Source organism: Ranitomeya variabilis, chromosome 6 (assembly GCF_051348905.1).
Source record: "Ranitomeya variabilis isolate aRanVar5 chromosome 6, aRanVar5.hap1, whole genome shotgun sequence".
Classification (NCBI taxonomy): Eukaryota; Metazoa; Chordata; class Amphibia; order Anura; family Dendrobatidae; genus Ranitomeya; species Ranitomeya variabilis.
The window spans coordinates 40,583,154-40,610,933 of record NC_135237.1 but is presented as its reverse complement, the minus strand read 5'-3'; the positions used below and the strand labels follow the sequence as shown (position 1 = coordinate 40,610,933).

The following is a 27,780-nucleotide window of genomic DNA, read 5'->3' as shown; positions in this document are numbered from 1 at the left end:
AACACACCTCAACTGATGCAGAACCTCATATTACACCCCAGCTGTTGCAGAACCTCATAACACATCTCAACTGCTGCAGAACCTCATAATACACACCTCAGCTGCTGCAGATCATAATACACACCTCAGCTGCTGCAGAACATCATAACACACACCTCAGCTGCTACAGACCATCATAACACACACCTCATCTGCTGCAGAACATCATAGTACACACCTCAGCTGCTGCTGCTGCAGAACAACAACACAAACACTTAAGCTGCTGCAGAACATCATAACACAATTCAGCTGCTAAAGAACATAACACACCTCAGCTGCTGCAGAACATCACAATACACCTCAGTTGCCGCAGAATTTTATACCACCCACCTCAGCTGCTGCAGCACATCATAACACAGACATTAGCTGCTACAGAACCTCATAAGGGTATGTGCACACGCTGCGGATTTTGCTGCGGATCCGCAGCTGATTTGACGCTGCGGATCCGCAGCAGTTTTCCCAAAGTTTACAGTACCATGTAAACCTATGGGGAAAAAAAAATGCTGTGCACATGCTGCGGAAAAATCCGCGCGGAAACGCAGCGGATTATTTTCAGCAGCATGTCAATTCTTTCTGCGGATTCCGCAGCGGTTTTCAACATGCACCAATAGGAAAGTGCAGTTGAAAACCCGCAGAGGAATCCGCAGAAGAAACCGCGATAAAATCCGCAGTGAAAACCGCAGTGGTTTTGTACTGCGGATTTTCCAAATCCACTGCGGAAAAATCTGCAGCAGAATCCGCAACGTGTGCACATACCCTAATACACATTTCAGCTGCTGCAGAACATCATGATACACAATATTGCTGCAGTGAAATATCGTAGACAGTAGGACAATCCTCTGTGAGCCCACCGCCCGGACAATGATGGGACCACTGACCGTCATCAGTATTTGGATTATTGGAGGGGCACAGAAAAGCTGCAGACCCTCAACAATCAGCAAGTTATCTCCGGACCTGTGGAACGAGCATAACTTCTAAAGATGGGATTTGGGAATAATCCACTCTCTGGTCTTGAGAAATCCTTGATTACAGAAATATGTGCCAGATTACTTAACATTCTGGATTATAAAATGGCAGATTATCTAACATTAATAAAATCCTGGATTATCTGTTAGAATATAGCATGTTGGATTATCTAATATTCTGCATTATAACATGTTGGATTATCTAATATTCTGCATTATAACATGTTGGATTATCTAATATTCTGCATTATAACATGTTGGATTATCTAATATTCTGGATTATGGAATACTGGATTATAGTCTGTGTAATTGTAGCTGTAAACTATGAGATCTGCCTCCACAGGTTTCTCCACACCACTAGTGTGGGCCGCAGTGCTGGTGGCACAGGCTGGTCCATGACTGGCACATGCCAGGTGACCGTCCCCCAGATGGTAGCCCGGGCTCCTGGCGCCCCCACAGCTGGAGGCTGCGACTAGAAGGTGAGAAGTGGAGGAAATGTAGGAGCCCGTGGGAGGAGGGAGGAGGAGAGGAGGAGGGAGGCTGGGTGGGCTGCAGACAGGAGGGCGGAGGATGGACACCCAGCAGCCGGCTGTATGGTGGCCGGCTCTGCAGACAGGTGGGGGCTCCTGGTGACCTGGGAGGGTGGTCGCCAGCTGCGCTGTCACACCGGAGGCACGCCTGGCATGTGGGTGCAAGACATGAAGAGGAGCGCCGGCATCCTGCTGCTGACCTGCCTGCTGCTGCTGCTCATCACCGGCTGGCTGACGATCCGGGACTCGGCGCACTACAGGTACCACACTGCCGGCCGGGTGTGGAGGTCCAGCACGTGTCTGCCCATGTGGGGTCTATACCGCACCTGTATGTAGGGACCCGCAGCCTGTGACACCCGGCGTGGGGAGAGATTGTGGGAAGGATCCGGCTCTGATCTGTGCGTGTATCTGTGGTCACTCGTGTCCTCTCACCTGTGTGTGTGTGTGTGTCACTAATCATCTGTAGAGACCGTACCTGTGTGTAATTCACTGTCTACTATCTATCTATCTATCTATCTATCTATCTATCTATCTATCTATCTATCTATCATCTATCTATCTATCTATTATCTATCTATCTATCATCTATCTATCTATCTATCATCTATCTATCTATCTATCTATCTATCTATCTATCTATCTATCTATCTATCATCTATCTATCTATCTATCTATCTATCTATCTATCTATCTATCATCTATCTATTATCTATCTATCTATCATCTATCTATCATCTATCTATCATCTATCTATCATCTATCTATCTATCTATCTATCTATCTATCTATCTATCTATCTATTATCTATCTATTATCTATCTATTTATCTATCTATCTATTATCTATCTATCTATCTATCTATCTATCTATCTATCTATTATCTATCTATCTATTATCTATCTATCTATCTATCTATTATCTATCTATCTATTATCTATCTATCTATCTATCTATCTATTATCTATCTATCTATTATCTATCTATCTATCTATCTATTATCTATCTATCTATCTATCTATCTATCTATCTATCTATCTATCTATCTATCATCTATCTATCTATCTATCTATCTATCCATCTATTATCTATCTATCTATCTATCTATCATCTATCTATCATCTATCTATTATCTATCTATCATCTATCAATTATCTATCTATCATCTATCTATCTATCTATCTATCTATCTATCTATCTATTATCTATCTATCTATCTATCTATCTATTATCTATCTATCTATTATCTATCTATCTATCTATCTATTATCTATCTATCTATCTATCTATCTATCTATCTATCTATCATCTATCTATCTATCTATCTATCCATCTATTATCTATCTATCTATCTATCATCTATCTATCATCTATCTATTATCTATCTATCATCTATCATCTATCTATTATCTATCTATCATCTATCTATCTATCTATCTATCTATCTATTATCTATCTATCTATCTATCTATCTATCATCTATCTATCTATCTATCTATCTATCTATCTATCTATCTATCTATCTATCTATTATCTATCTATCTATCTATTATCTATCTATCTATCTATTATCTATGTATCTATCTATCTATCTATTATCTATCTATCATCTATCTATCTATCTATCTATTATCTATCTATCTATCTATCTATCTCATCTATCTATCTATCTATCTATCTATCTATCTATCTATCTATCTATCTATCTATCTATCTATCTATCTATTCTCTATTATCTATCTATCTATCTATCTATCTATCTATCTATCTATCTATCTATTATCTATCTATCTATCTATTATCTATCTATCTATCTATCTATTATCTATCTATCATCTATCTATCTATTATCTATCTATCTATCTATCTATCTATTATCTATCTATCTATCTTGAGTAGAAAATTGGAACAGCACACTATAGACATATAAATGATGGGTGCACAGCCTCCCATGCAAAAATATATATAAATGGAAAAAGCATTCAGCACTCCAATATTTACCAAAAGAAAGTGGACTTTATTTAGCCCAGGTTTGGTGGTGACGTTTCAGTTGCAGTAAACCTTTTACAAGTCGCCATCAAACACGGGCTCAATAAAGTCCACTTTCTTTTGGTAAATATTGGAGTGCTGAATGCTTTTTCCATTTTTATCCATCCATCTCTCCCATGCTGTCACTGAGGTCGCAGTGTCACTATAGAGCGGTGATACGTATTCCTGTCCTTGTATACGGAGGTGTCGGCTGCGCTCTGTAGTACATGAGCCTGTACATATACAGAGGCCGTCAGTCCCATGTAATCCCAGCAGCGTCTGTAGTGTCTGCAGCTGATCCCAGTCCCAGATCCTCCAGTCTCTTCAGATGGAATCTAGACATCTGCACTGATCCTCTATCGTCAGTATTCCAGCATTGTGCTGTTAGATTGCGGTACCTTATATTGTAGTGTTGTAGTCTGTTGTATGATTGTACTTTGTGTTACTTTTTATTGATAGATTCTCATGGCATTTTAAACATTTTATCTGCATTCTATATTCGTTATCTATCGATCACAAACAGGTCAGGCATGGTTCACACCCTCCGGGAGTCCTTTCTTTGTCGGCGAGGTTGGTGTCACTCTGGAGACCACTCATGGCTATGTGCGGATGTACATTTACTATATGTGTAGATATTTCTCTGCAACTGTTGCTCACAGATGTCTGGTTCCAAAATCAAAAACATAGAAGAATTAATTTTACTTTTCACCCATCATGTATGTAAACATCACAATGTATGTATTCACACACACACACACACACACACACACACACACACACACACACACACACACACACACACACACACACACACACACACATACAGTACATAGACACACCCACACACAAAAATGCATACATACACACACATATGTACAGAAATCCACATGCGCACACACACACACATATATATATATATATATATATAGTACAGACCAAAAGTTTGGACACACCTCATTTAAAGATTTTTCTGTATTTTCATGACTATGAAAATTGTACATTCACACTGACGGCATCAAAACTATGAATTAACACATGTGGAATTATATACTTAACAAAAAAGTGTGAAACAACTGAAAATATGTCTTATATTCTAGGTTCTTCAAAGTAGCCACCTTTTGCTTTGACGACTGCTTTGCACACTCTTGGCATTCTCTTGATGAGCTTCAAGAGGTAGTCACCGGGAATGGTTTTCACTTCACAGGTGTGCCCTGTCAGCTTTAATAAGTGGGATTTCTTGCCTTATAAATGGGGTTGGGACCATCAGTTGTGTTGTGCAGAAGTATGATGGATACACAGCTGATAGTCCTACTGAATAGACTGTTAGCATTTGTATTATGGCAAGAAAAAAGCAGCTAAGTAAAGAAAAACGAGTGGCCATCATTACTTTAAGAAATGAAGGTCAGTCAGTCTGAAAAATTGGGAAAACTTTGAAAGTGTCCCCAAGTGCAATGGCAAATACCATCAAGCGCTACAAAGAAACTGGCTCACATGAGGACCGCACCAGGAAAGGAAGACCAAGAGTCACCTCTGCTTCTGAGGATAAGTTTATCCGAGTCACCAGCCTCAGAAATCACAGGTTAACAGCAGTTCAGATTAGAGACCAGGTCAATGCCACACAGAGTTCTAGCAGCAGACACATCTCTACAACAACTGTTAAGAGGAGACTTTGTGCAGCAGGCCTTCATGGTAAAATAGCTGCTGGGAAACCACTGCTAAGGACAGGCAACAAGCAGAAGAGACTTGTTTGGGCTAAAGAACACAAGGGATGGACATTAGACCAGTGGAAATCTGTGCTTTGGTCTGATGAGTCCAAATTTGAGATCTTTGGTTCCAACCACCGTGTCTTTGTGAGACGCAGAAAAGGTGAACGGATGGACTATACATGCCTGGTTCCCACCGTGAAGCATGGAGGAGGAGGTGTGATGGTGTGGGGGGGCTTTGCTGGTGACACTTTTGGGGATTTATTCAAAATTGAAGGCATACTGAACCAGTATGGCTACCACAGCATCTTGCAGCGGCATGCTATTCCATCCGCTTTGCGTTTAGTTGGACCATCATTTATTTTTCAACAGGACAATGACCCCAAACACACCTCCAGGCTGTGTAAGGGCTATTTGACCAAGAAGTAGAGTGGTGGGGTGCTACGCCAGATGACGTGGCCTCCACAGTCACCAGACCTGAACCCAATCGAGATGGTTTGGGGTGAGCTGGACCGCAGAGTGAAGGCAAAAGGGCCAACAAGTGCTAAGCATCTCTGGGAACTCCTTCAAGATTGTTGGAAGACCATTCCCGGTGACTACCTCTTGAAGCTCATCAAGAGAATGCCAAGAGTGTGCAAAGCAGTCATCAAAGCAAAAGGTGGCTACGTTGAAGAACCTAGAATATAAGACATAATTTCAGTTGTTTCACACTTTTTTGTTAAGTATATAATTCCACATGTGTTAATTCATAGTTTTGATGAATTTACAATTTTCATAGTCATGAAAATACAGAGAAATCTTTAAATGAGGTGTGTCCAAACTTTTGGTCTGTATTGTATATATATACAGAAACACATACAAGCAAATACACACATATATGTATACATACACACACACATATATACATACAGTGTCTTGCGAAAGTATTCGGCTCCCTGGAACTTTTCAACCTTTTCCCACATATCATGCTTCAAACATAAAGATCCCAAATGTAATTTTTTGGTGAAGAATCAACAACAAGTAGAACACAATTGTGAAGTTGAATGAAATTTATTGGTTATTTTAAATTTTTGTGGAAATTCAAAAACTGAAAAGTGGGCGTGCGATATTATTCGGCCCCTTTACTTTCAATGCAGCAAACTCCCTCCAGAAGTTCATTGTGGATCTCTGAATGATCCAATGTTGTCCTAAATGCCTAATGATGATAAATATAATCCACCTGTGTGTAATCAAGTCTCCATATAAATGCAGCTGCTCTGTGATAGTCTCAGGGTTCTGTTTGAAGCACAGAGAGCATCATTAAGACCAAGGAACACAACAGGCAGGTCCGTGATACTGTTGTGGAGAAGTTTAAAGCCGGATTTGGATGCAAAATGATTTTGAAAACTTTAAACATCCCAAGGAGCACTGTGCAAGCGATCATATTGAAATGGAAGGAGTATCATACCACTGCAAATCAACCAAGACCCGGCCGTCCCTCTAAACTTTCATCTCAAACAAGGAAAAGACTGATCAGAGATGCAGCCAAGAGGCCCATGATCACTCTGGATGAACTGCAGAGATCTACAGCTGTGGTGGGACAGTCTGTCCATAGGACAACAATCAGTCATACACTGCACAAATCTGGCCTTTATGGAAGAGTGTCAAGAAGAAAGCCATTTCTCAGAGATATCCATAAAAAGTGTAGTTTAAAGTTTGCAACAAGCCACCTAGGAGACACACCAAACATGTGGAAGAAGGTGTTCTGGTCAGATGAAACCAAAATCAAACTTTTTGGTAACAATGCCAAACGATATGTTTGGCGTAAAGGCAACACAGCTCATCACCCTGAACACACCATCCCCACTGTCAAACATGGTGGTGGCAGCCAGGTACGGACTGGGCCTGAAGTTCAGCCCTGGCATTTGAAATCACACAGGCCCATGTTGTCCCTGTCCCCATGAACCAGATGGGATATATTACTAATGTTACCCTGGATGGAGAAAAGGAAGATTTTCTACAAGACCAATATTTCTAATAATTCCCGCCCGTTGCTTCCCGTGGCCTGCTGGGGCAAGTGATGGAGTCAGCGAATTTGTGCTCCGTCACAACTCTTAACAGTATGGGTGTCTTCAGAACACCGATTCTGTTAACAACATAGCAGACAAGGCAGCCCATGATCGGACAGGCCCTTCTGGCATTTGCCAGAATTGCCAGATGGCCAGTCTGGCCCTGGTGGCAGCATCATGGTTTGGGCCTGCTTTTCTTCAGCAGGGACAGGGAAGATGGTTAAGATTGATGGGAAGATGGATGGAGCCAAATACAGGACCATTCTTGAAGAAAACCAAGTCTGTAAAAGACCTGAGACTGGGACGGAGATTTGTCTTCCAACAAGACAATGATCTCAAACATAAAGCAAAATCTACACTGGAATGGTTCACAAATAAACGTATCCAGGTGTTAGAATGGCCAAGTCAAAGTCCAGACCCCAATCCAATCGAGAATTTGTGGAAAGAGCTGAAAACCGCTGTTCACAAACGATCTCCATCAAACCTCACTGAGCTCGAGCTGTTTGCCAAGGAAGAATGGGCAAGAATTTCAGTCTCTCGATGTACAAAACTGATAGAGACAGACCCCAAGAGAATTGCAGCTGTAATCGCAGCAAAAGGTGGCGCAACAAAGTATTAAGTTTAAGGGAACGAATAATATTGCACGCCCCACTTATCAGTTTTTGAATTTTAAATAACCAATAAATTTCGTTCAACTTCACAATTGTGTTCCACTTGTTGATTCTTCACCAAAAATTTACATTTGGTATCTTTATGTTTGAAGCATGATATGTGGGAAAAGGTTGAAAAGTTCCAGGGGGCCGAATACTTTCGCAAGGCACTGTATATATACACACAAACACATACACACAAATACATACATGTATACATTTACACTTATATATACACACACATATGCAGTTTTTTGAAGTGTCACATTATGATTTTCACCACCACATGCACAAACACACACAAAGCCATTTATTATTGATGTCTTAAGACAGAATTATGACTTCCCCCATTATATTTTGTGAACATCACAATTCACAGAGGTGTCAGAACATAAACAATATTATTTTAAAGAAGTTGTCTACTACTTGGACAATTTCTTCTCATGCCTCTCGCTTGGCCCCCACAAAATAATAAAGCTTGTGCTCACCTCCCGTACAGGCGTCATTCCGTGCTCTTGTTGTGACGCCGGCGCCCAATCAGCGCTGCCGTCACTGTCCCCCCCTCTTGTAGAATTGAGCATGAACAGGAAGTCAGAGAACAGCTGCCGCCCGGACTTCCTCTTCATGTTGAGTTTGTCCGAAGGCGGAGACAGTGATGGTAGCTCTGATTGGGCGCCGGCGTCACGTGTCACAACAACCGCACGCGAGCCCTAGGACCGCAAGTACCGATACCGTGGGAATGGCACTGGTATGGGAGGTGAGTATAGGCTTTATTATTCTATGGGGGCCTAACATTTTGATCAAGAAGGGGTTGGCCTAGTAGTTGACATCCCCTTTAAAGGGAACCTGTCAGCATGGAGATACTAAGTAATGTATTGACAGTATGGTCAATCACTGGTTCGGACCGCCCACTGGACTCCTAATTTAATTACACAGTATACCAGATCTTTTTCAAGAAAACTATATACAGTATACTATTATATATATATATATATATATATATATATATATATATATATATATATATATATATATATACAGTATGTGTGTGAATAGCATTTTCTGCTCTGTAACATGCTGCTAACAAATCAGTTACCACCACAATCAATGTGACAGGTTCCCATTAAAATATTTTTTTTGTAAGTGATGTATTTTGTCTGAACACACACATATAGACATACACAGGTAGATATACATTGACAGAAATACAGTGGTTTGCGAAAGTATTCACCCCCTTTGGCTTTTTACATATTTTGTTACATTGCAACTAGAGATAGGCGGTTCCGTTCTGGCGGGTTCGGCCGAACAGTTACAAAAAGTTTGGATTTGGGTACCAGAATAGTACCCGAACCCAGACCCCATTCAATTGAATGGGGGCCCTGCACATCTGGTGTTTGCCAAGCTGTCATGTGCAAGACAGCGCGGAAAACACTGCTTCTGATCGGTGGTAAATTCATCACCGCCTGTCAGAGAGCCGCAGTTCCCAAGCTGTCAAATGATAGCGTGAGCGCGCAGCTGTGATCAGATATGTAAAGGTTACCTCCAGTTACTGGTATCAGCTGAAGGGACTACTGCTCCCATCAGCTGATGCCAGCTGCCACTAATAACACTGAGAGCAGGAGCGCCTGATGGGAGTATTCATCAGCCGCTTCTGCGCTGTAAATAAACAATTAAGAAAACAAAACGGCGTGAGTGCCCCTGTTTTTTAGATAACCAGCCAGGCAAAACTCACAGCTGGGGGGTTGCAACCCTCAGCTGTCAGCTTCAGCAAGGCTGGTTATCAAAAATAGTGGGGTCCCCACTCTGATTTTTGTAATTATTGAAATAAATAATAAAAACAAATGGCTCGGGGTCCCCCCCATTTTTGACAACCAGCCTTGCTAAAGCAGACAGGGGCTGGTATTCTGAGGCTGGTAAGGGGCCATGGATATTGCTTCCTCCAGCCTAAAAATGGCTGCCTGCAGCTACCCAGAAAAGGTACATCTATAAGATCTGCCAATTCTGACACATTGCCTGGCTCTTCCCACTTGCCCTATAGCGGTGGCAAGTGGGCTTCATATTTGTGAGGTTGATGTCGCCTTTGTATTATCTGGTGACATCAAGCCCATGGATTACTAATGGAGAAGCGTCTATAAGACACCTATCCATTACTAATTCTATAGTTATATGGTAAATAAAGACAGAATAAAGTCCTTTATTGGAAATAAAACAAAACACACTTTTACTTTTTTATTTAAAGATAACAAGCACAATTATACTCACCTAATGCCCATTCCACCAAATCCCTTGTCTCCTGTAATAAAACAAAAATAAAACACAACCATATCCCTCACATATCCGTCATTCTGTCCCATGCCGTAATCCATGTCTTTAAATAGTTTTCAAACTGGATGGTGCCAAGATGTGACCATCCAGGCTGAGAACCACTGATGAATGAGCTGCTGTGTGCGGAGAATCAGTGACTAGCGGTGATGTCATCGAGGTTACTGCCTCTCCTTTACTACACTGCGTGCAGAATTATTAGGCAAGTTGTATTTCAGAGGATTATTTTTATTATTGATCAACAACTATGTTCTCAATCAACCCAAAAGACTCATAAATATCAAAGCGTAATATTTTTGGAAGTTGGAGTGTTTTTTTTAGATTTGGCTATCTTAGGAGGATATCTGTTTGTGCAGGTAACTATTACTGTGCAGAATTATTAGGCAACTTAATAAAAACCAAATATATTCCCATCTCACTTGTTTATTTTCACCAGGTAAATCAATATAACTGCACAAAATTTAGAAATAAACATTTCTGACATGCAAAAACAAAACAAAAAAAAATTAGTGACATTATAGCCACCTTTCTTTATGATGACACTCAGCAGCCTCCTTCCATAGATTCTGTCAGTTGCTTGATCTGTTTATGACCAACATTGCCTGCAGCAGCCACCACAGCCTCCCAGACACTGTTCCGAGAGGTGGACTGTTTTCCCTCCCTGTAGATCTCACATTTTATGAGGGACCACAGGTTCTCTATGGGGTTCAGATCAGGTGAACAAGGGGGCCATGTCATTATTATTTCTTCTTTGAGACCTTTACTGGCCAGCCACACTGTGGAGTCGTTGGAGGCATGTGATGGAGCATTAAAATCATGTTTTTCTTGAAAGATACCGACTTCTTCCTGTACCACTGCATGAAGAAGTTGTCTTCCAGAAACTGGCAGTAGGTCTGGGAGTTGAGCTTCACTCCATCCTCAAACCGAAAAGGTCCCACAAGTTCATCTTTGATGATACCAGCCCATACCAGTACCCCACCTCCACCTTGCTGGTGTCTGAGTCGGAGTGGAGCTCTCTGCCCTTTACTCATCCAGCCTCTGGCCCATCCATCCGGCCCATCAAGAGTCACTCTCATTTCATCAGTCCATAAATCCTTTGAAAAGTCAGTCTTAAGATATTTCTTGGCCCAGTCTTGACGTTTTATCTTATGTTTCTTGTTCAAAGGTGGTCGTTTTTCAGCCTTCCTTACCTTGGCCATGTTTCTGAGTATCGCACACCTTGTGCTTTTTGTTACTCCAGTAGCATTGCAGCTCTGAAATATGGCAAAACTAGTGGCAAATGGCATCTTGGCAGCTTCACGCTTGATTTTCCTCAATTCATGGGCAGTTATTTTGCGCCTTTTTTGCCCAACACGCTTCTTGCGACCCTGTTGGCTATTTGCCATGAAACGCTTGATTGTTTGGTGATCACACTTCAAAAGTTTGGCAATTTTAAGACTGCTGCATCCCTCTGCAAGACATCTCACAATTCTGGACTTTTCAGAGCCAGTCAAATCTCTCTTCTGACCCATTTTGCCAAAGGAAAGGAAGTTGCCTAATAATTAAGCACACCTTATATAGGGTTTTGATGTCATTAGACAACACCCCTCCTCATTACAGAGATGCACATCACCTGATTTACTTAATTTGTAGTTGGCTCTCAAGCCTGAACAGCTTGGAGTAGGACAACATGTATAAAAAGTATCATGTGATCCAAAAAAACAATTTGCCTAATAATTCTACACGCAGTGTAATCTGTGGGCTTGATGTCACCAGACAATACAAAGGTGACATCAACCCTACAAATATGGACCTCACTTGCCACCGCTACAGGGCAAATGGGAAGAGTCGGGCAAAGCGCCAGAATTGGCGCATCTAATAGATGTGCCTTTTCTGGGCAGTTGCGGGCTGCTATTTTTAGGCTGGGGGGGGCAATATCCATGGTCCCTTACCAGCCTGAGAGTACCAGTCTCCAGCTGTCTGCTTTAGCCAGACTGGTTTTCAAAAATAGGGAGAACCCCACTCCATTTTTAAAAATTATTTATTTAAATATTTAAAAAAATCAGAGTGGGGAACCTACTATTCTTGATAACCAACCTTGCTAACGCTGACAACTGAGGGTTGCAGCCCTGTTGCAGCTAGAAAATCACATATTGAGCAGGCTGGACAAAAAACACTGAAAATGCAAATGATCCAAAGAATGCAAACAGGACTTAGCTTTTTCTTGAATGAGTCAGATGGCAAAGAATCAGGAGGAGACCAAATAGAACTGAATACATTGATTCCAGGCAAGAGACTGAGTCCAAAGGAGGACTAAATAGGGAACACCCACAGCTAAATGAAACAGCTGAAGCCCAGGCTAGCAGAAAGACATGACTCATACAATACCATTAGTGACCACAAGAGGGAGCCCAGAAACACGGTTCACAACAGTACCCCCCCCTTGAGGAGGGGTCACCGAACCCTCACCAAGACCCCCAGGGCGATCAGGATGAGCAGCGTGAAATGCATGAACCAAATCAGCCGCATGAACATCAGAGGCAACAACCCAGGAATTATCCTCCTGACCATAGCCCTTCCACTTAACCAAATACTGCAGTCTACGTCTAGAGATACGAGAATCCAAGATCTTCTCTACCACGTACTCCAACTCGCCCTCAACCAAAACCGGGGCAGGAGGCTCAACAGCAGGAACCACCGGCACCACGTATCGCCGCAACAAGGACCTATGGAACACATTATGAATAGCAAATGACGCTGGAAGGTCCAAACGAAAAGACACCGGGTTAAGGATTTCCAAAATCTTATAAGGACCGATAAAGCGAGGCTTGAACTTAGGAGAGGAGACCTTCAAAGGAACATGCCGAGAAGACAACCAAACCAAATCCTAAATACAAAGTCGGGGACCCACACCGCGGCGGCGGTTGGCAAAACGCTGAGCCTTCTCCTGTGACAATTTCAAATTGTCCACCACATGGTTCCAAATCCGCTGCAACCTATCCACCACAGAATCAACCCCAGGACAGTCAGAAGGTTCAACCTGGCCCGAGGAAAAACGAGGATGAAAACCAGAATTGCAGAAAAAGGGCAAAACCAAAGTGGCAGAACTAGCCCTATTATTAAGGGCAAACTCGGCCAGTGGCAAAAAGGTCACCCAATCATCCTGATCCGCAGAAACAAAACATCTTAAATAAGTTTCCAACGTCTGATTAGTTCGCTCGGTTTGGCCATTAGTCTGAGGATGAAAAGCCGATGAGAACGACAAGTCAATACCCATCTTAGCACAAAAGGATCGCCAGAATCTGGACACAAACTGGGATCCTCTGTCAGACACAATATTCTCAGGGATGCCGTGCAAACGAACCACATTCTGAAAGAACAAAGGAACCAAATCGGAGGAAGAAGGCAACTTAGGTAAGGGCACCAAATGGACCATTTTGGAAAAACGATCGCACACCACCCAGATGACCGACATCTTCTGAGACACTGGAAGATCCGAAATGAAATCCATGGAAATGTGCGTCCAAGGCCTCTTCGGGATAGGCAAGGGCAAAAGCAACCCGCTGGCACGAGAACAGCAAGGCTTAGCCCGAGCACAAATCCCACAGGACTGCACAAAGGAACGCACATCCCGCGACAAGGAAGGCCACCAAAAGGACCTAGCCACCAAATCTCTGGTACCAAAAATCCCAGGATGCCCCGCCAACACCGAAGAATGAACCTCGGAAATAACTCTGCTGGTCCATCTATCAGGGACAAACAGTCTCTCTGGTGGGCAACGATCAGGTCTATCAGCCTGAAATTTCTGCAGCACTCGTCGCAAATCTGGGGAAATGGCAGACAAAATCACTCCCTCTCTGAGAATACCAGCCGGTTCCGAGACTCCCGGAGAGTCAGGCACAAAACTCCTAGAAAGCGCATCAGCCTTCACGTTCTTCGAACCAGGCAGGTATGAGACCACAAAGTCAAAACGGGAGAAAAACAACGACCAACGAGCCTGTCTAGGATTCAGACGCTTGGCAGACTCGAGATAAATCAGATTTTTATGATCAGTCAAGACCACCACACGATGCTTAGCTCCCTCGAGCCAATGTCGCCACTCCTCAAATGCCCACTTCATAGCCAGCAACTCCCGATTACCAACATCATAGTTCCGCTCAGCAGGCGAAAATTTTCTGGAAAAGAAAGCACATGGCTTCATCACAGAGCCATCAGAGCTTCTCTGCGACAAAACGGCCCCCGCACCAATCTCAGAAGCATCAACTTCAACCTGGAAGGGAAGAGAGACATCCGGCTGGCACAAGACTGGCGCTGAAGTAAACCGGTGCTTCAGCTCCCGAAAGGCCTCCACGGCCGCAGGAGACCAATTAGCAACATCGGAACCTTTCTTGGTCATATCCGTCAAAGGTTTAACTACGCTAGAAAAATTAGCGATAAAACGACGGTAAAAGTTAGCAAAGCCCAAGAACTTCTGAAGGCTCTTAACAGATGTGGGCTGAGTCCAGTCATGAATGGCACGGACCTTGACTGGGTCCATCTCCACAGTAGAAGGGGAAAAGATGAAACCCAAAAAAGAAACCTTCTGTACTCCAAAGAGACATTTTGAGCCCTTCACAAACAAAGCATTATCACGCAGAACCTGAAACACCATCCTGACCTGGTTCACATGGGACTCCCAATCATCAGAAAAAACCAAAATATCATCCAGATAAACAATCATAAATTTATCCAGATATTTTCGGAAGATATCATGCATGAAGGACTGAAACACAGAAGGAGCATTAGAGAGTCCAAAAGGCATCACCAAGTACTCAAAATGACCCTCGGGCGTATTAAATGCTGTTTTCCATTCATCTCCCTGCTTAATGCGCACAAGGTTATACGCACCACGAAGATCTATCTTGGTGAACCAACTGGCACCCTTAATCCGAGCAAACTAATCAGACAACAAAGGCAAAGGATACTGAAATTTGACCGTGATCTTATTCAGAAGACGATAATCTATACAAGGTCTCAAAGACCCGTCCTTCTTGGCCACAAAAAAAAAATCCTGCACCAAGAGGAGAAGAGGATGGGCGAATATGTCCCTTCTCCAAAGACTCCTTTATATAACTCCGCATCGCGGCATGCTCTGGTACAGATAAATTAAAGAGTCGACCCTTAGGAAATTTACTACCAGGAATCAAATTTATAGCACAATCACAGTCCCTATGAGGAGGAAGGGCACTGGATCTGGGCTCACTAAATACATCCTGGTAATCTGACAAAAACTCAGGGGTCTCAGAAGGAGTGGAAGAAGCAATAGACACCAACGGAGTATCGCCATGAATCCCCCGACAACCCCAACTTGACACAGTCATAGCTTTCCAATCTAAAACTGGATTATGGATCTGTAGCCATGGCAGACCCAAAACGACAACATCATGCAAATCATGCAAAACAAGGAAGCGAATCACCTCCTGATGTACAGGAGTCATGCACATGGTCACCTGCGTCCAATACTGAGGCTTATTCTCCGCCAACGGCGTAGCATCAATTCCTCTAAGAGGAATAGGAATTTCCAAAGGCTCCAGGACAAAACCACAGCGCCTGGCAAATGAAAAATCCATCAGACTCAGAGCAGCACCTGAATCCACAAAAGCCATGACTGAGTAAGAAGACAATGAACAAATTAAGGTTACAGACAAAATAAATTTAGGCTGTAAAGTACTAATGGCAACAGGATTAACAACTCTTTTTAAGCGCTTAGAGCATGCTGAGATAACATGCGTTGAATCACCACAGTAAAAACACAACCCATTTTGACGTCTATGATTTTGCCGTTCGGCTCTGGTCAGAATTCTGTCACATTGCATAGGGTCATGTGTCCGTTCAGACAGCACCGCCAAAGGATTAGCAGATTTGCGCTCCCGCAAACGCCGATCAATTTGAATGGCCAGAGCCATTGAATCATTCAGACTTGTAGGGGTAGGAAACCCCACCATCACATTCTTAATGGCTTCAGAAAGACCATTTCTGAAATTTGCGGCCAGGGCACACTCATTCCATTGAGTAAGCACGGACCATTTCCGAAATTTTTGACAATACACCTCAGCATCGTCCTGACCTTGAGAGATAGCTAGCAACGCCTTTTCAGCCTGATTTTCAAGATTAGGCTCCTCATAAAGCAAACCAAGCGCCAGAAAAAACGCATCAACATTCACCAATGCAGGATCTCCTAGCGCCAGAGAGAAAGCCCAATCTTGAGGGTCGCCACGCAAGAAGGAGATAACAATTTTAACCTGCTGAGCGGAATCACCAGAGGAACGAGGTCTCAGAGACAGAAACAATTTACAATTATTCCTAAAATTCAGGAACTTAGATCTATCTCCAAAAAACCGCTCAGGAATAGGTATTTTGGATTCAGACATAGGGCTATGGATAACAAAATCCTGAATGCTAAAGGAAGTGTTTATTGCATCGCAGAAGCGGGATTAAAAAGAAGTCTGAGTATTTTTTTTTTTCTTCCATCCCCTTATACTCTGAGTGGCCTGGAATACTGTTATGGTCCTAGTGGTAGAGGACCTCTGGCAAGTCTGCAAAACATAGGAACTGCTCTAGGGAGGTGGAAACTGGGCTAACCGCATACCTGATCCTAACACACAACTAAAAGTAGCCGGTGAACGTGCCTACGTTGGTTCTAGACGTCTCGAGCCAGCCGGAGAACTGACTACCCCTAGAGGGAAAAATAAGACCTCACTTGCCTCCAGAGAAATTAAACCCCAAAGATATAGAAAGCCCCCAACAAATAATAACGGTGAGGCAAGAGGAAAACACAAACGTAGAGATGAACTAGATTCAGCAAAGTGAGGCCCACTAATCTAGATAGGCAGAAAATAGAAAGTGAACTATGCGGTCAGCAGAAAACCCTGCAAAAACATCCACGCTGAATATTCAAGAACCCCCACACCGACTGGCGATGTGAGGGGAGAATATCAGCCCCCTAGAGCTTCCAGCGAGCTAGAAAATCACATATTGAGCAGGCTGGACAAAAAACACTGAAAATGCAAATGATCCAAAGAATGCAAACAGGACTTAGCTTTTTCTTGAATGAGTCAGATGGCAAAGCATCAAGAAGAGACCAAATAGAACTGAATACATTGATTCCAGGCAAGAGACTGAGTCCAAAGGAGGACTAAATAGGGAACACCCACAGCTAAATGAAACAGCTGAAGCCCAGGCTAGCAGAAAGACATGACTCATACAATACCATTAGTGACCACAAGAGGGAGCCCAGAAACACGGTTCACAACACAGCCTCTAGCTGTGAGTTTTGCCTGGCTGGTTATCAAAAATATAGGGAAACCCACGCCGTTTTAAAATAAAAAATATTTATATACAGCACGGGCATCGGCTGATGAATACTCCCAGAAGCCGCTTCTGCAGGAGCTATTATTAGCGGCAGCAGGCGGCAGCTGACGGGAGCAGTAGTCCCATCAAGCGACACCAATGACCGGAGGTAAACTTTATACCTCCGATCATAGCTGTTGGCTCACGTTGTCATTTGACAGCTTGGGAACTGCGGCTGTCTGACCGGTGGTGACACTTTTACCTCCAATCAGAAGCACAGAAGCAGGGTTTGTGGCGCTTTTATGCACATGACAGCGCGACAAACACCCAGTGTTTGGGGAGCCAAACCTGAGCAGTAACACAGACTTCCTGGTGAAATCTGTGTTCGGTGTCCATGCCCGAACGGTAGGTGTTCGGTACGGACTCCGAACTTTACTGTTCGGGTTCTCCCATCTCTAATTATAACCCGTGTGTAATATTTTTGTGTTTGATGCATCAGCACTAAATAGTCTTAAGTTGGTGAAGTGAGAAAAATATAGGCATAAATTAAATTTATGGGATCAAATAACTAAAAATTGCATGTGCATACGTATTCACCCCTTTTGCTGTGGAGCACCTAAATATTTCTGGTGCCAGAAATTCTTTCATAAGTGCCATGCTTAGTCATAGGACGTCCATCTGTGTGCAATCTAAGTGTCACATGTCTGTCAGTATATGCACTTTACCCTTTTCTGAAAGGCCACAGAGGCTGCAACACCATTAACAAGAGGCAATACTAACCAAATACCATGAAGACCAAGGAGATCTCCAAAGTCAGGGACAAAAAGTTGTTGAGAAGTACAAGTCTGGGTTGGGTTTTACAACAATATCTCAAACTCAGATGATCCCCCAGAGCACCATCATATCCATTATCATCAAATGGAAAGAACATGATACCATGGCAAACCTGCCAAGAGAGGGCACCCACCAAAACGCAACCTGGGCAAGGAGGGCATTAAGCAGAGAGGCATCACAGAGACCAAAGATAACCCTGAAGGAGCTGCAGAGTCCCCCAAACAGAGACTGGAGTATCTATCTATGCGACCACAATAAGCTGTACACTCCATAGAGGTGGCGTTTATGGAAGAGTGGGCAGAAAAAGCCTTTACTTACACACAAAAATTGTATAGCTCATTTTGAGTTTGCCAAAAGAAATGTGGGAAACTCCCCAAATGTATGGAGGAAGGTGCTGTGGTCAGATGAGACCAAAATTGAACTTTTTGGCTACCAAGGTTAATGCTATGTCTGGCGTCAAACCAACATAGCTCATCACTCCAAGAGCACCATCCCCACAGTGAAACTTGGTGGTGGCAGCATCATTCTGTGAGGATGTTTTTCGGCATCAAGAATTGGTAAAATGGTCCAAGTCGAGGGGAAAATGGATGGTGTGAAATACAGGGATATTCTTGAGCAAAATCTGTTTCAGTCTCTCAGTGATTTGAGACTGGGACGGAGGTTCACCTTCCAACAAGACAATGACCCAAGCATACTGTTAAAGCAACACTTGAGTGGTTTAAGGGGAAACGTATAAATGTTTTGGAGTGGCCTAGTCAAAGTCCAGACCTGAATCCAGTGGAGAATCTGTAGTCAGACTTGAAGATTGATGTTCACCAGAGGAAACCATCTAACTTGAAGGAGCTGGAGCAGTTTTGCGTTGAGACTTATCCAAAGTGACTTGCAGCTGTAATTGCCACAAAATGAGGCTCTAAATAATACTGACTTTAGTGGGGTGAATAGTTATGCACACTGAAGATTTAAGCTATTTTGTTGTTTGCTTCATAAAAAAAGAAAGCCAAATGTTCACAGTTATAGGCAGGTTCAGATTGTGAGGTAGCAAAACACGAAAAATGCCAAGGGGGGTGAATCCTTTCCCAAGCCACTGTATATGCACAGATACATACATCGAAAAACACACACATAAAAGTACACACAAATATAGACACACACGCACAAAAAATTATGAACATACACATATAGACATGCACAGATACATACTGTATAGACACAAACATATACACATAAACACCAACACAGATAAAATGCAGCAACACACCCATACAAAGAGACAAATTCAGACATCAATGAACACATAAATATATAACTATACACAAATCTACACAAAGATACAAATACACTGACTCACACATACATAAACATACGCATCCACGAACACACAAATATGTACATATACAGATAGCTACACAAACATATACATAACACCCCAATTGTATATTAATCAACGAGATAAAGAGCCTTTTCTTTAAAATATAAATACTTTATTATACATAAACAAAATAAACATGTATAGAAGTAAAGTACCACCCACCAAAATCAGGTACATAGGGAAGTAAAAACTTCCTATACATGTTTATTTTGTTTATGTATAATAAAGTATTTATATTTTAAAGAAAAGGCTCTTTATCTCGTTGATCAATTGGGGTGTTGTGTTATATCGTATTTTGAGCTTATTTAAATATTGAATTGAGAGATCCTATGGTGTTTAACAAACATATACATGTACATACATACAAAATACACTGATACATAAAGACTCACATATACACAAACATGCGCACACATACACATTACATATGGACACATACATATATACATCCAGATACCTACACAGACTCTGCAGCCATACGCCTTCACAGACATATACAGGTAGACATACAGTTATACACACATACAGTATATACACACACATATATACATACATACATTTGTACACACATGCACAGTAGGTATACATACACATACAGCTATGCATATATTTACAGTATATACAGTTGTGCTCAAAAGTTTACATACCCCGGGAGAATTTTTGCTTTTTGGGCCTTTTTTCAGAGAATATGAATGATAACACCAAAACTTTTTCTCCACTCATGGTTAGTGGTTGGGTGAAGCCATTTATTGTCAAACTACTGTGTTTTTTTGGGGTAGCAAAAATTTTCCCTGGGCATGTAAACTTTTGAGCACAACTGTATATACACATACAGTCATACATTTATACACACATATACAGTATATGTACATATAGACATACATTTATACACATATATACAGTATATACACATACAGACATACATTTATACACACATATACAGTATATATATACATAGACATACATTTATACACACATATGCAGTGTATATATACATACAGACATACATGTATACACACCCATACAGTATATATATACATAGACATACAGTTATACACTCATATACAGTGTATATATATACATACAGACATACAACATTTATACACACATATACAGTATATACTGTATATACATAGACATACATTTATACACACCCATACAGTATATACATAGACCTACATTTATACACACATATACAGTATATATATATATATATACATAGACATACATTTATACATACATGTACAGTGTACGCATACATACACACACACACTTTAGGCGCCGTGCGTTGATTCTCTATACATCTATGTGTGCAGCTTCCTCTGATGTCAGTGACCATTGATGAATGCCACATTTGCCAGTAGAAGTTCTGGTAATGACGGCGCTCACACGGTCGTGTGTCACAGTTTACATTTCCAGGCCATTTAAAGCATTTTTCCTGGGTGAGATCGATAGATGCATGTGGAATGGATCAGGTAATCCATACTATGACGAGAGCTGGTAATGGAGACTTCTGCCTGTCTGTGAATATGATATTAGTGAAGCCAATTCTTCACTGGTTGTCACATAACTGAGAGCGTAATAAACTCTTCACAGGCAGTTACAGCGCAGCAAATTCTTACGTACTGCATAAGTATTTGTCCCCCCTTCCTTCCCAATGGTCACTTCTGGACTGTCAATTACCAGTAACATCATTGTTTTACTTGGAGCACATGCCGCTGTTCTCCTGAATTCAGGGCTTATTTCTGTTCCTGCACCTCTCTTTTCCCAATACCTGGCCTCTTCACCATATGTGAATCTTGTCTTATTAGCCAACTGGCTGAGATCCTCAAGATGATGCTCTAAGCATTGAGGACCACTTGGATTAAAAAAAAAAAAAAGCCAAAAATCACATGCCAAATTTTTGCACGTTACAGAGGTCTCACATGACCTCAGTCACGAGTGCACGTTTCCCCATGATGTCTTGCGGCTATCACATCACATGGTACAGTGGAGCCAAACAGAAGAGCCTGTATAAAAGCTGAGATGGGGAATGCAGCAGCCATTTAAGGTGATTTTGGATAGTGAGAGGATGTCACAGCTCACAGCTCAGCAAAAGAGGTATGAACAGAAAGCCATAAAATACTAGAAATATTCTCCATCAGCAATATTTTGTACAAAGATTGTGAAAGTTTATTATAGTGTACAAAATGTATGGTGAAAGAAAAAGTGGCAATAGTAATGGATGGGCTAGTTTGAAAACAAAAAAACAAACATTATGGGAGCCGCTAGCCACAGAACCACTGACAGCATTGTCACCAGCCCTCCAGGCAGTAGTACTCCCAAACGTAGGCAACGATTGGCCTCATTTGCCTCTCACAAACATATTAGAATGGAGTAAACAGTGAGTGCTGTGCAATAGATGACACATCACTCATCTACGTCTTTGCAGGATGTTATTACCTCTGACAGCGACACCATCAGTTTTAGTCACTGTTGTACACCTCACTAGCAACCTCATAAAGGGATAGGCTGACATCTTTGTATATTTCTTAGCCCATGCAGCTGGCCTATCAATGTGATAATGCACGGAAACCTAGAACAATTATGCAAGTGGTTGTGCTGTCAAATAGTAAAAAATTTTTAAAAACACATAAAAAACTTCCCCTATTATAATAGATTATTTTTCAGGTAAAAAGGCAAAAAACCAAGAACAGCAAAAAACAAAGGTCCCAATTCATCAAACATGTTTCGCTAGACTTCTGGTTTAAAACTGTTTGAAATGTCACATAGTTACACAAATATTTTGCAACTTTTGCAGTTTTTGTGGAAAGCCCCACCAACTTTTTGAGAAATGGGCAGAGCTTAACAAGGAGGAGGCGAGGTCAAACGCTGCTGACAAATTCACCATGAATTATGCCAGAGGCGGCCCAGATTATGACACAGTTTATTCTGAATTGCTGAAAGATCCACCAAATTCATTAAGATGCGCACCATTCTTAAAGGGATTTTCTACTGTTCTGTCTACAGGGCACATCTCCACTCAAAATATAGCAACCAGAGCAGCGTCAAAAGCCAGCGCTGGGCCGAGGTTGGGTGAATACTGTCGCTATGTTTTTTCTTATCATTATCAATTTACAAGTAACCTCTCAATATTACTGCAAATTCCTGGTCTCATTCCTGGCCGCAGGTGGGATTGGTGGTCAGCCGCAATGTGCGATCACAGCCTTATTTCTTTTTTCTTCTGTGATGGGAATGGAGAATTTGATATAACCCTTCTCAAATTCTTCTTTAAAGGGACAGTCAGCAATAATTGGACAGTGTTAGACTGTCTATGGACACACCCCATTGACAAAAGGAGAGGTAACACCTAGTTGTCAATTTATTTATACACTTGCAGGAGATATAACGAAGAACTGGCACAGTGCAGAGTTCTGAGAATGATTTTCTAGAAAAGTTTTCCATCCTATTTTATTTATTCCGCCATACGGTTTCAGAGATACGGGCATTTTTAGTCCTAATTTTTAGGCTTTTTTTACCAAAGGGGGCGTGGCTCACAGATCCTCAGGGGCGTGTCTTTAGACTGATCTGCAATACTACCCTGTGAGCCACACCCCCTGGTAAAGACCTTAAAAATTAACACTGAATAAAAAAGCCCATATCTCTGTTACCGCATGGTGGAATAAATATATATATATATATATATATATATATATATATATATATATATATGTATATATTAAAGATCCCCTTTAAGGTAAATCAAAAAAATTAGTAATAATTTATTTCTGTGCTCTTGTCACATTACTGTTGGCTCAGCTTCATGTTAAGATCACAATTCCCATCATGCTTTGTATGCTACTTTGATTGGCTGCTGAGAAGGGGATGGTTAAATATATGCGTGATACTTCCATAGGGGAGGGAACCCATGACGTTCTATAAATATGTAGTTTTTTTTTTAATGTGGTGTAAATGCCGCTGTTCTCCTGAATCCGGCATTGTTTTAATTTTCTCCCTGCACCTCTCCATTCCTGAGATATGGCCCCTTCTTCTCAGTATGAGAATCCTATCTTGTTATACAAGGAGGTGTGGTTGCTTTACTCTTTTCTTGAATACCACGCCCACTTGACTAACAAGATTAGATTTTCAAAAAGTTAAAAGAGGGCCATATCTCAGGAATGGAGAGGCGTAGGAACAAAAGAAAAACAACTCCGGATTCAGGAGAACAGCGGCATTTACACCAGATAAAAAAAGATATACATTTATTGCAAGTAACAGGTTCTCCTTAAGATTAAGACTTTAGTACAGTTGGCATATTCTTTGTATAATATACTGTATAATGTCTATAATGTCTTGTCCTTTAATTCAAGTATCAATCTTCGGCAAGATTTCCAACTCCCCCACCCCCAAAAAAAGTAAATACACTACTTAGTGTCTGACTACGAGGGTATCAATGACATGTAATCCTATAAAGGTACACACGGACCCGCTGTCTGTGCCTGGCACTTCCACAACGCGTCAATTTGTTTGGTATCCGCTTGTATTTCTGGATTCTTGGAACTTTTTGTGAGGAAACCCGGCTTGTGGGACATGAATAGTAACCAGATGTGGCCTCCCTGATTACAGAGGCTTGTTTTACGTGAGCCCCATTAGACTTGCCATGTTTCCTATTTAGCGTAATTTCATTTAGCATCATAATAGGAGCAGTGTGTAATTATGAGAACCCAGGGAAACATTAGAAGGAGTTACAACGTCTACCATGTAGACATATACAGTAACTGATAGGAGAGTAAAGTAAGAGAGGACACAATAGATATTGTGAGACATATTCCTCTTAAAGTGGAACAAACTACAGTTCTTTCTTTTATTAAAAAGAGAATTTGTCGGCAGAAGTACTGTTACTGGTAAGGAAAACCACAAATACAGCCCTGATGAGATGGGACATTAGAAGGAAATACAACATCATGTACAGTAACTGATAGGATTATATAATAAGAGAGGACACAATAGGATTATAAAATAAGAGAGGACACAATAGATGGAAATATAAGCATCTTAAATGGGAACAAGCTAAATTTCTCTCTGATCTCAATGTATTTTATGAAAAGAGAATTTGTCATCAGAAGTACTGTTAGAGGTAAGGTGGACCACAAATACAGCCCTGATAAGGGACTATAGGACAATGTCTGTCTTGAATGACTGGTCCATAGGGACGATCTCAGGAGCTTCCTTTCAAGCTTCTCACAAAATCCAATTTGGTAAATCAGTCGAGTTCACTGAGTGCTTGTATCCCCTTACTGGGTTTTTCTTTCCTCTGGCTTATTTGAGGTTTTCATTCGATGTTAAATTTGTCTGGTCTGAATCCTTTTTTCCCCTACTCTCCCGTTACTGAACCATGGCTTTTCTGAGTATCCTCTCACCTACCGCTACAGTAGCACTTACTCGACTCCATTACAGTATATCTTTATTCCTAACCCATGGCTCTCTGACCTTATGTTATGTCTATCGCATCTTGATATGTTGCCTACTTTTTAACCTTCCTGACTATGCTAAATCCTTGGTCTACCCTTTCTGCAACAGTTAGTTATATAAACTTTGCCGTTGTCCAAACAATTTTTATTTTTGCTCCGACTCTCCATGACCTTTATACTTATCAAAATTTCGATTGGTAAAATAGGCATGTTAAACCTATTCCCTCTACTGTCTGGAAGCGCCCAGAAACTGGATAGGAACACACTTTTAGTCAGTGGTCCACTTAACCCAAACCCTATTTGATTGAATTTACCAAGATTGTTTCTCACAATTCGGAAAGGTCTTGGGTAATTTGAGATTTTTGGCAACTACACAGCTTACATTAACTAGAGAATTAAAAGGATTGTCCATAAAAGCATACCGAGGACCTATCTGGATAGGATGTCAGTATGTTAGTCCTTGATGACCCCTTTAACCTAAAATAGCTATGTCCCGGGCAAGCTGAGGACTTCAGGTTCTGGGAAAGCTAAGGACTTCAGCTGAGGATAATTTGTTCCATCTAGTTCCTTTGTCTGGGTACTGGGTGTTTTAGGAATCAAACAATTATACCCAATGACTTTGAGGTTTGAAAGGGAAGGTTCTCTGTCATGGGGCCCAGACAACATTCTAACATGCTTTTCTGAGAAATATTATAAAAAATAACCCACTGTGTGGTGATCACCATAAAAGGGACTTTACTCTCTCATAAATTGATAGAAGATAGTTGGGATATGCCATCATGTTATGGTCAGTGGAAGTCGGACCTCTGGGACCCCCCCCAATCCTGAGAATGAAGAAGACACAGAATTGATAATGGTGTCAGCACGAGTTCTCTACACAGCTGGTTGGTCGAGAGCATAGCAATAAGTCAACTAAGTCATTTGTAGAATTGGTGGTGGTCCCAAAGGTCTGACTCCCTCCCAGAATTGTCTATGGGTTTATACAAGCCTGTGAGTGACCAGTGGGCCCCTCTTCGCTTTCGATATTTTCTCCTCGCCTTCCAAGAACTAAAACCTTTTTGTTTAGTTAATAGATTTATATCAGGGTTTGGGTTCTGTAACCATTTTATGTTCCATACAACTTTCTCATCTCTTTTTGTTCCTTTTTTTGGGGGGAGGCGAAGTGAACAAAAACAGCAATTCTGCCACTTCTATTTTTTTTTTTTTTCTGGTGTTCACCATATGGAATAGACATTTTAACATTTAAACATTTGTTTAGCTTAGTCATTTACAATAGCAGCGATGGCAAATATGTTAATTCTTTTTAGATAGATCTGATAGCAGCAGTTAGACTTGGGTGTCAGCTGTATTACACAGTCGGCACTTGTGCGATATGAGCAGAGTGGGCCCCAGGTGGCATGGGCTCCAACATCGGCCGTAGTAATAGGTCTTCATTTAATGAGATGGAGAAACTCCTTTTTAATATAACTCTTTCTGATTCTTTTTTATTATTTTGTGGCACCTTTAATTAAACTAACTGTGATTTTATTTTCAAATTGTGCCGTATAAATTTTTCTTTTTGTCATATTATTTCTAATGTTGTGAATACTTATTTAATTTGGGGATATCATTTCTAGGCAGTGCATATTTTTACACTAATATTTCCGGGCAAATTACCAACTTCTCAATTTTCTGTAAACCATGATTCATTTTCACATGTAATTTAAAGCAGGAATCTGAATTGATTCTTTTAAAGAGCATAAAGGCAATGGATGTGCCACTTTTCACACCATTAACATAAGTGGTAGGTTATGCAGCACGGTGACCCTGATAACAGGAGTTTAGAAAGGCCAAGTCTTATATATTACGTGAGCGCCTGTAATTTATCTCACCGTAATAGTAAGAGAGCTGTGCCGTACGTCCTACATCAGATGAAACTGCTCGCTGCTCTGGAGGAGCCGATTACCCTCATTGTGACTGTCAGTTTTACAGAAAAAAAATTAAATGTTAACATTTTAGTGAAAATGGAACCTGGAAATATGTTCCTTTTCGTTTAAGACTTAAATAAGCCCTCTTCCTTCTCCTCCCATCTAAGTTTTTATCCCTTTAATATATTGCAGTTGTCATTTTATATAGCACAGATTATTTACAATTGCTCAATTTGCCTTTCTACCCAGCTGATTCTTCTCTTTTCCATTAGGTCTATGACATCATGTGATTGAAAACTTCCTAGCTAAATCCTTCTAAGCTCGATGTAGAAACAAGGAGGTTAATTTTCCCTGTAAGAGTCTTAAGTCACAAAAGTTCCTGGCAGAAGGGAAGAGGGAGCAGTTGGGTCAGAAAGTGAAGAGTGGTATAGCTAATGCAGAGAAAAGAGACTTCCTGTTTCTACATAGTGCAGAGAAAAGAGAGGAATTAGCTGGGTAGAAAGGCAAAATGAGCAATTGTAAATACACAGTGATATGTAATATGATGCAGTATATTAAGAGGAAAAAAATTTGATGGGAGCGCTTCTTTGCTTCTTTAAGAATAAATATATATCAAGTATATATATATAT

At 41.3% G+C, this 27,780-nt stretch overlaps 1 protein-coding gene across 2 annotated transcripts in view; it reads left to right on the top strand.

Annotated features, from left to right (window-relative positions):
• Positions 1-1,385: 1,385 nt before the first annotated feature.
• The window catches only part of ST8SIA6 (ST8 alpha-N-acetyl-neuraminide alpha-2,8-sialyltransferase 6), an 85,025-nt gene continuing 58,630 nt past the window's right edge, over positions 1,386-27,780 (top strand). Inside the window, exon 1 of one of the 2 annotated variants that reach the window (XM_077268305.1) lies at positions 1,386-1,483. Coding sequence is in view for 1 of the 2 variants with exons in the window: in XM_077268304.1 (XP_077124419.1) it covers positions 1,598-1,794 (197 nt within the window). In the remaining variant the exon portion in view is untranslated. Of the gene's footprint in view, positions 1,484-1,538; positions 1,795-27,780 lie in introns of those variants that run through there. The other variant, XM_077268304.1, reaches the window with a different exon arrangement.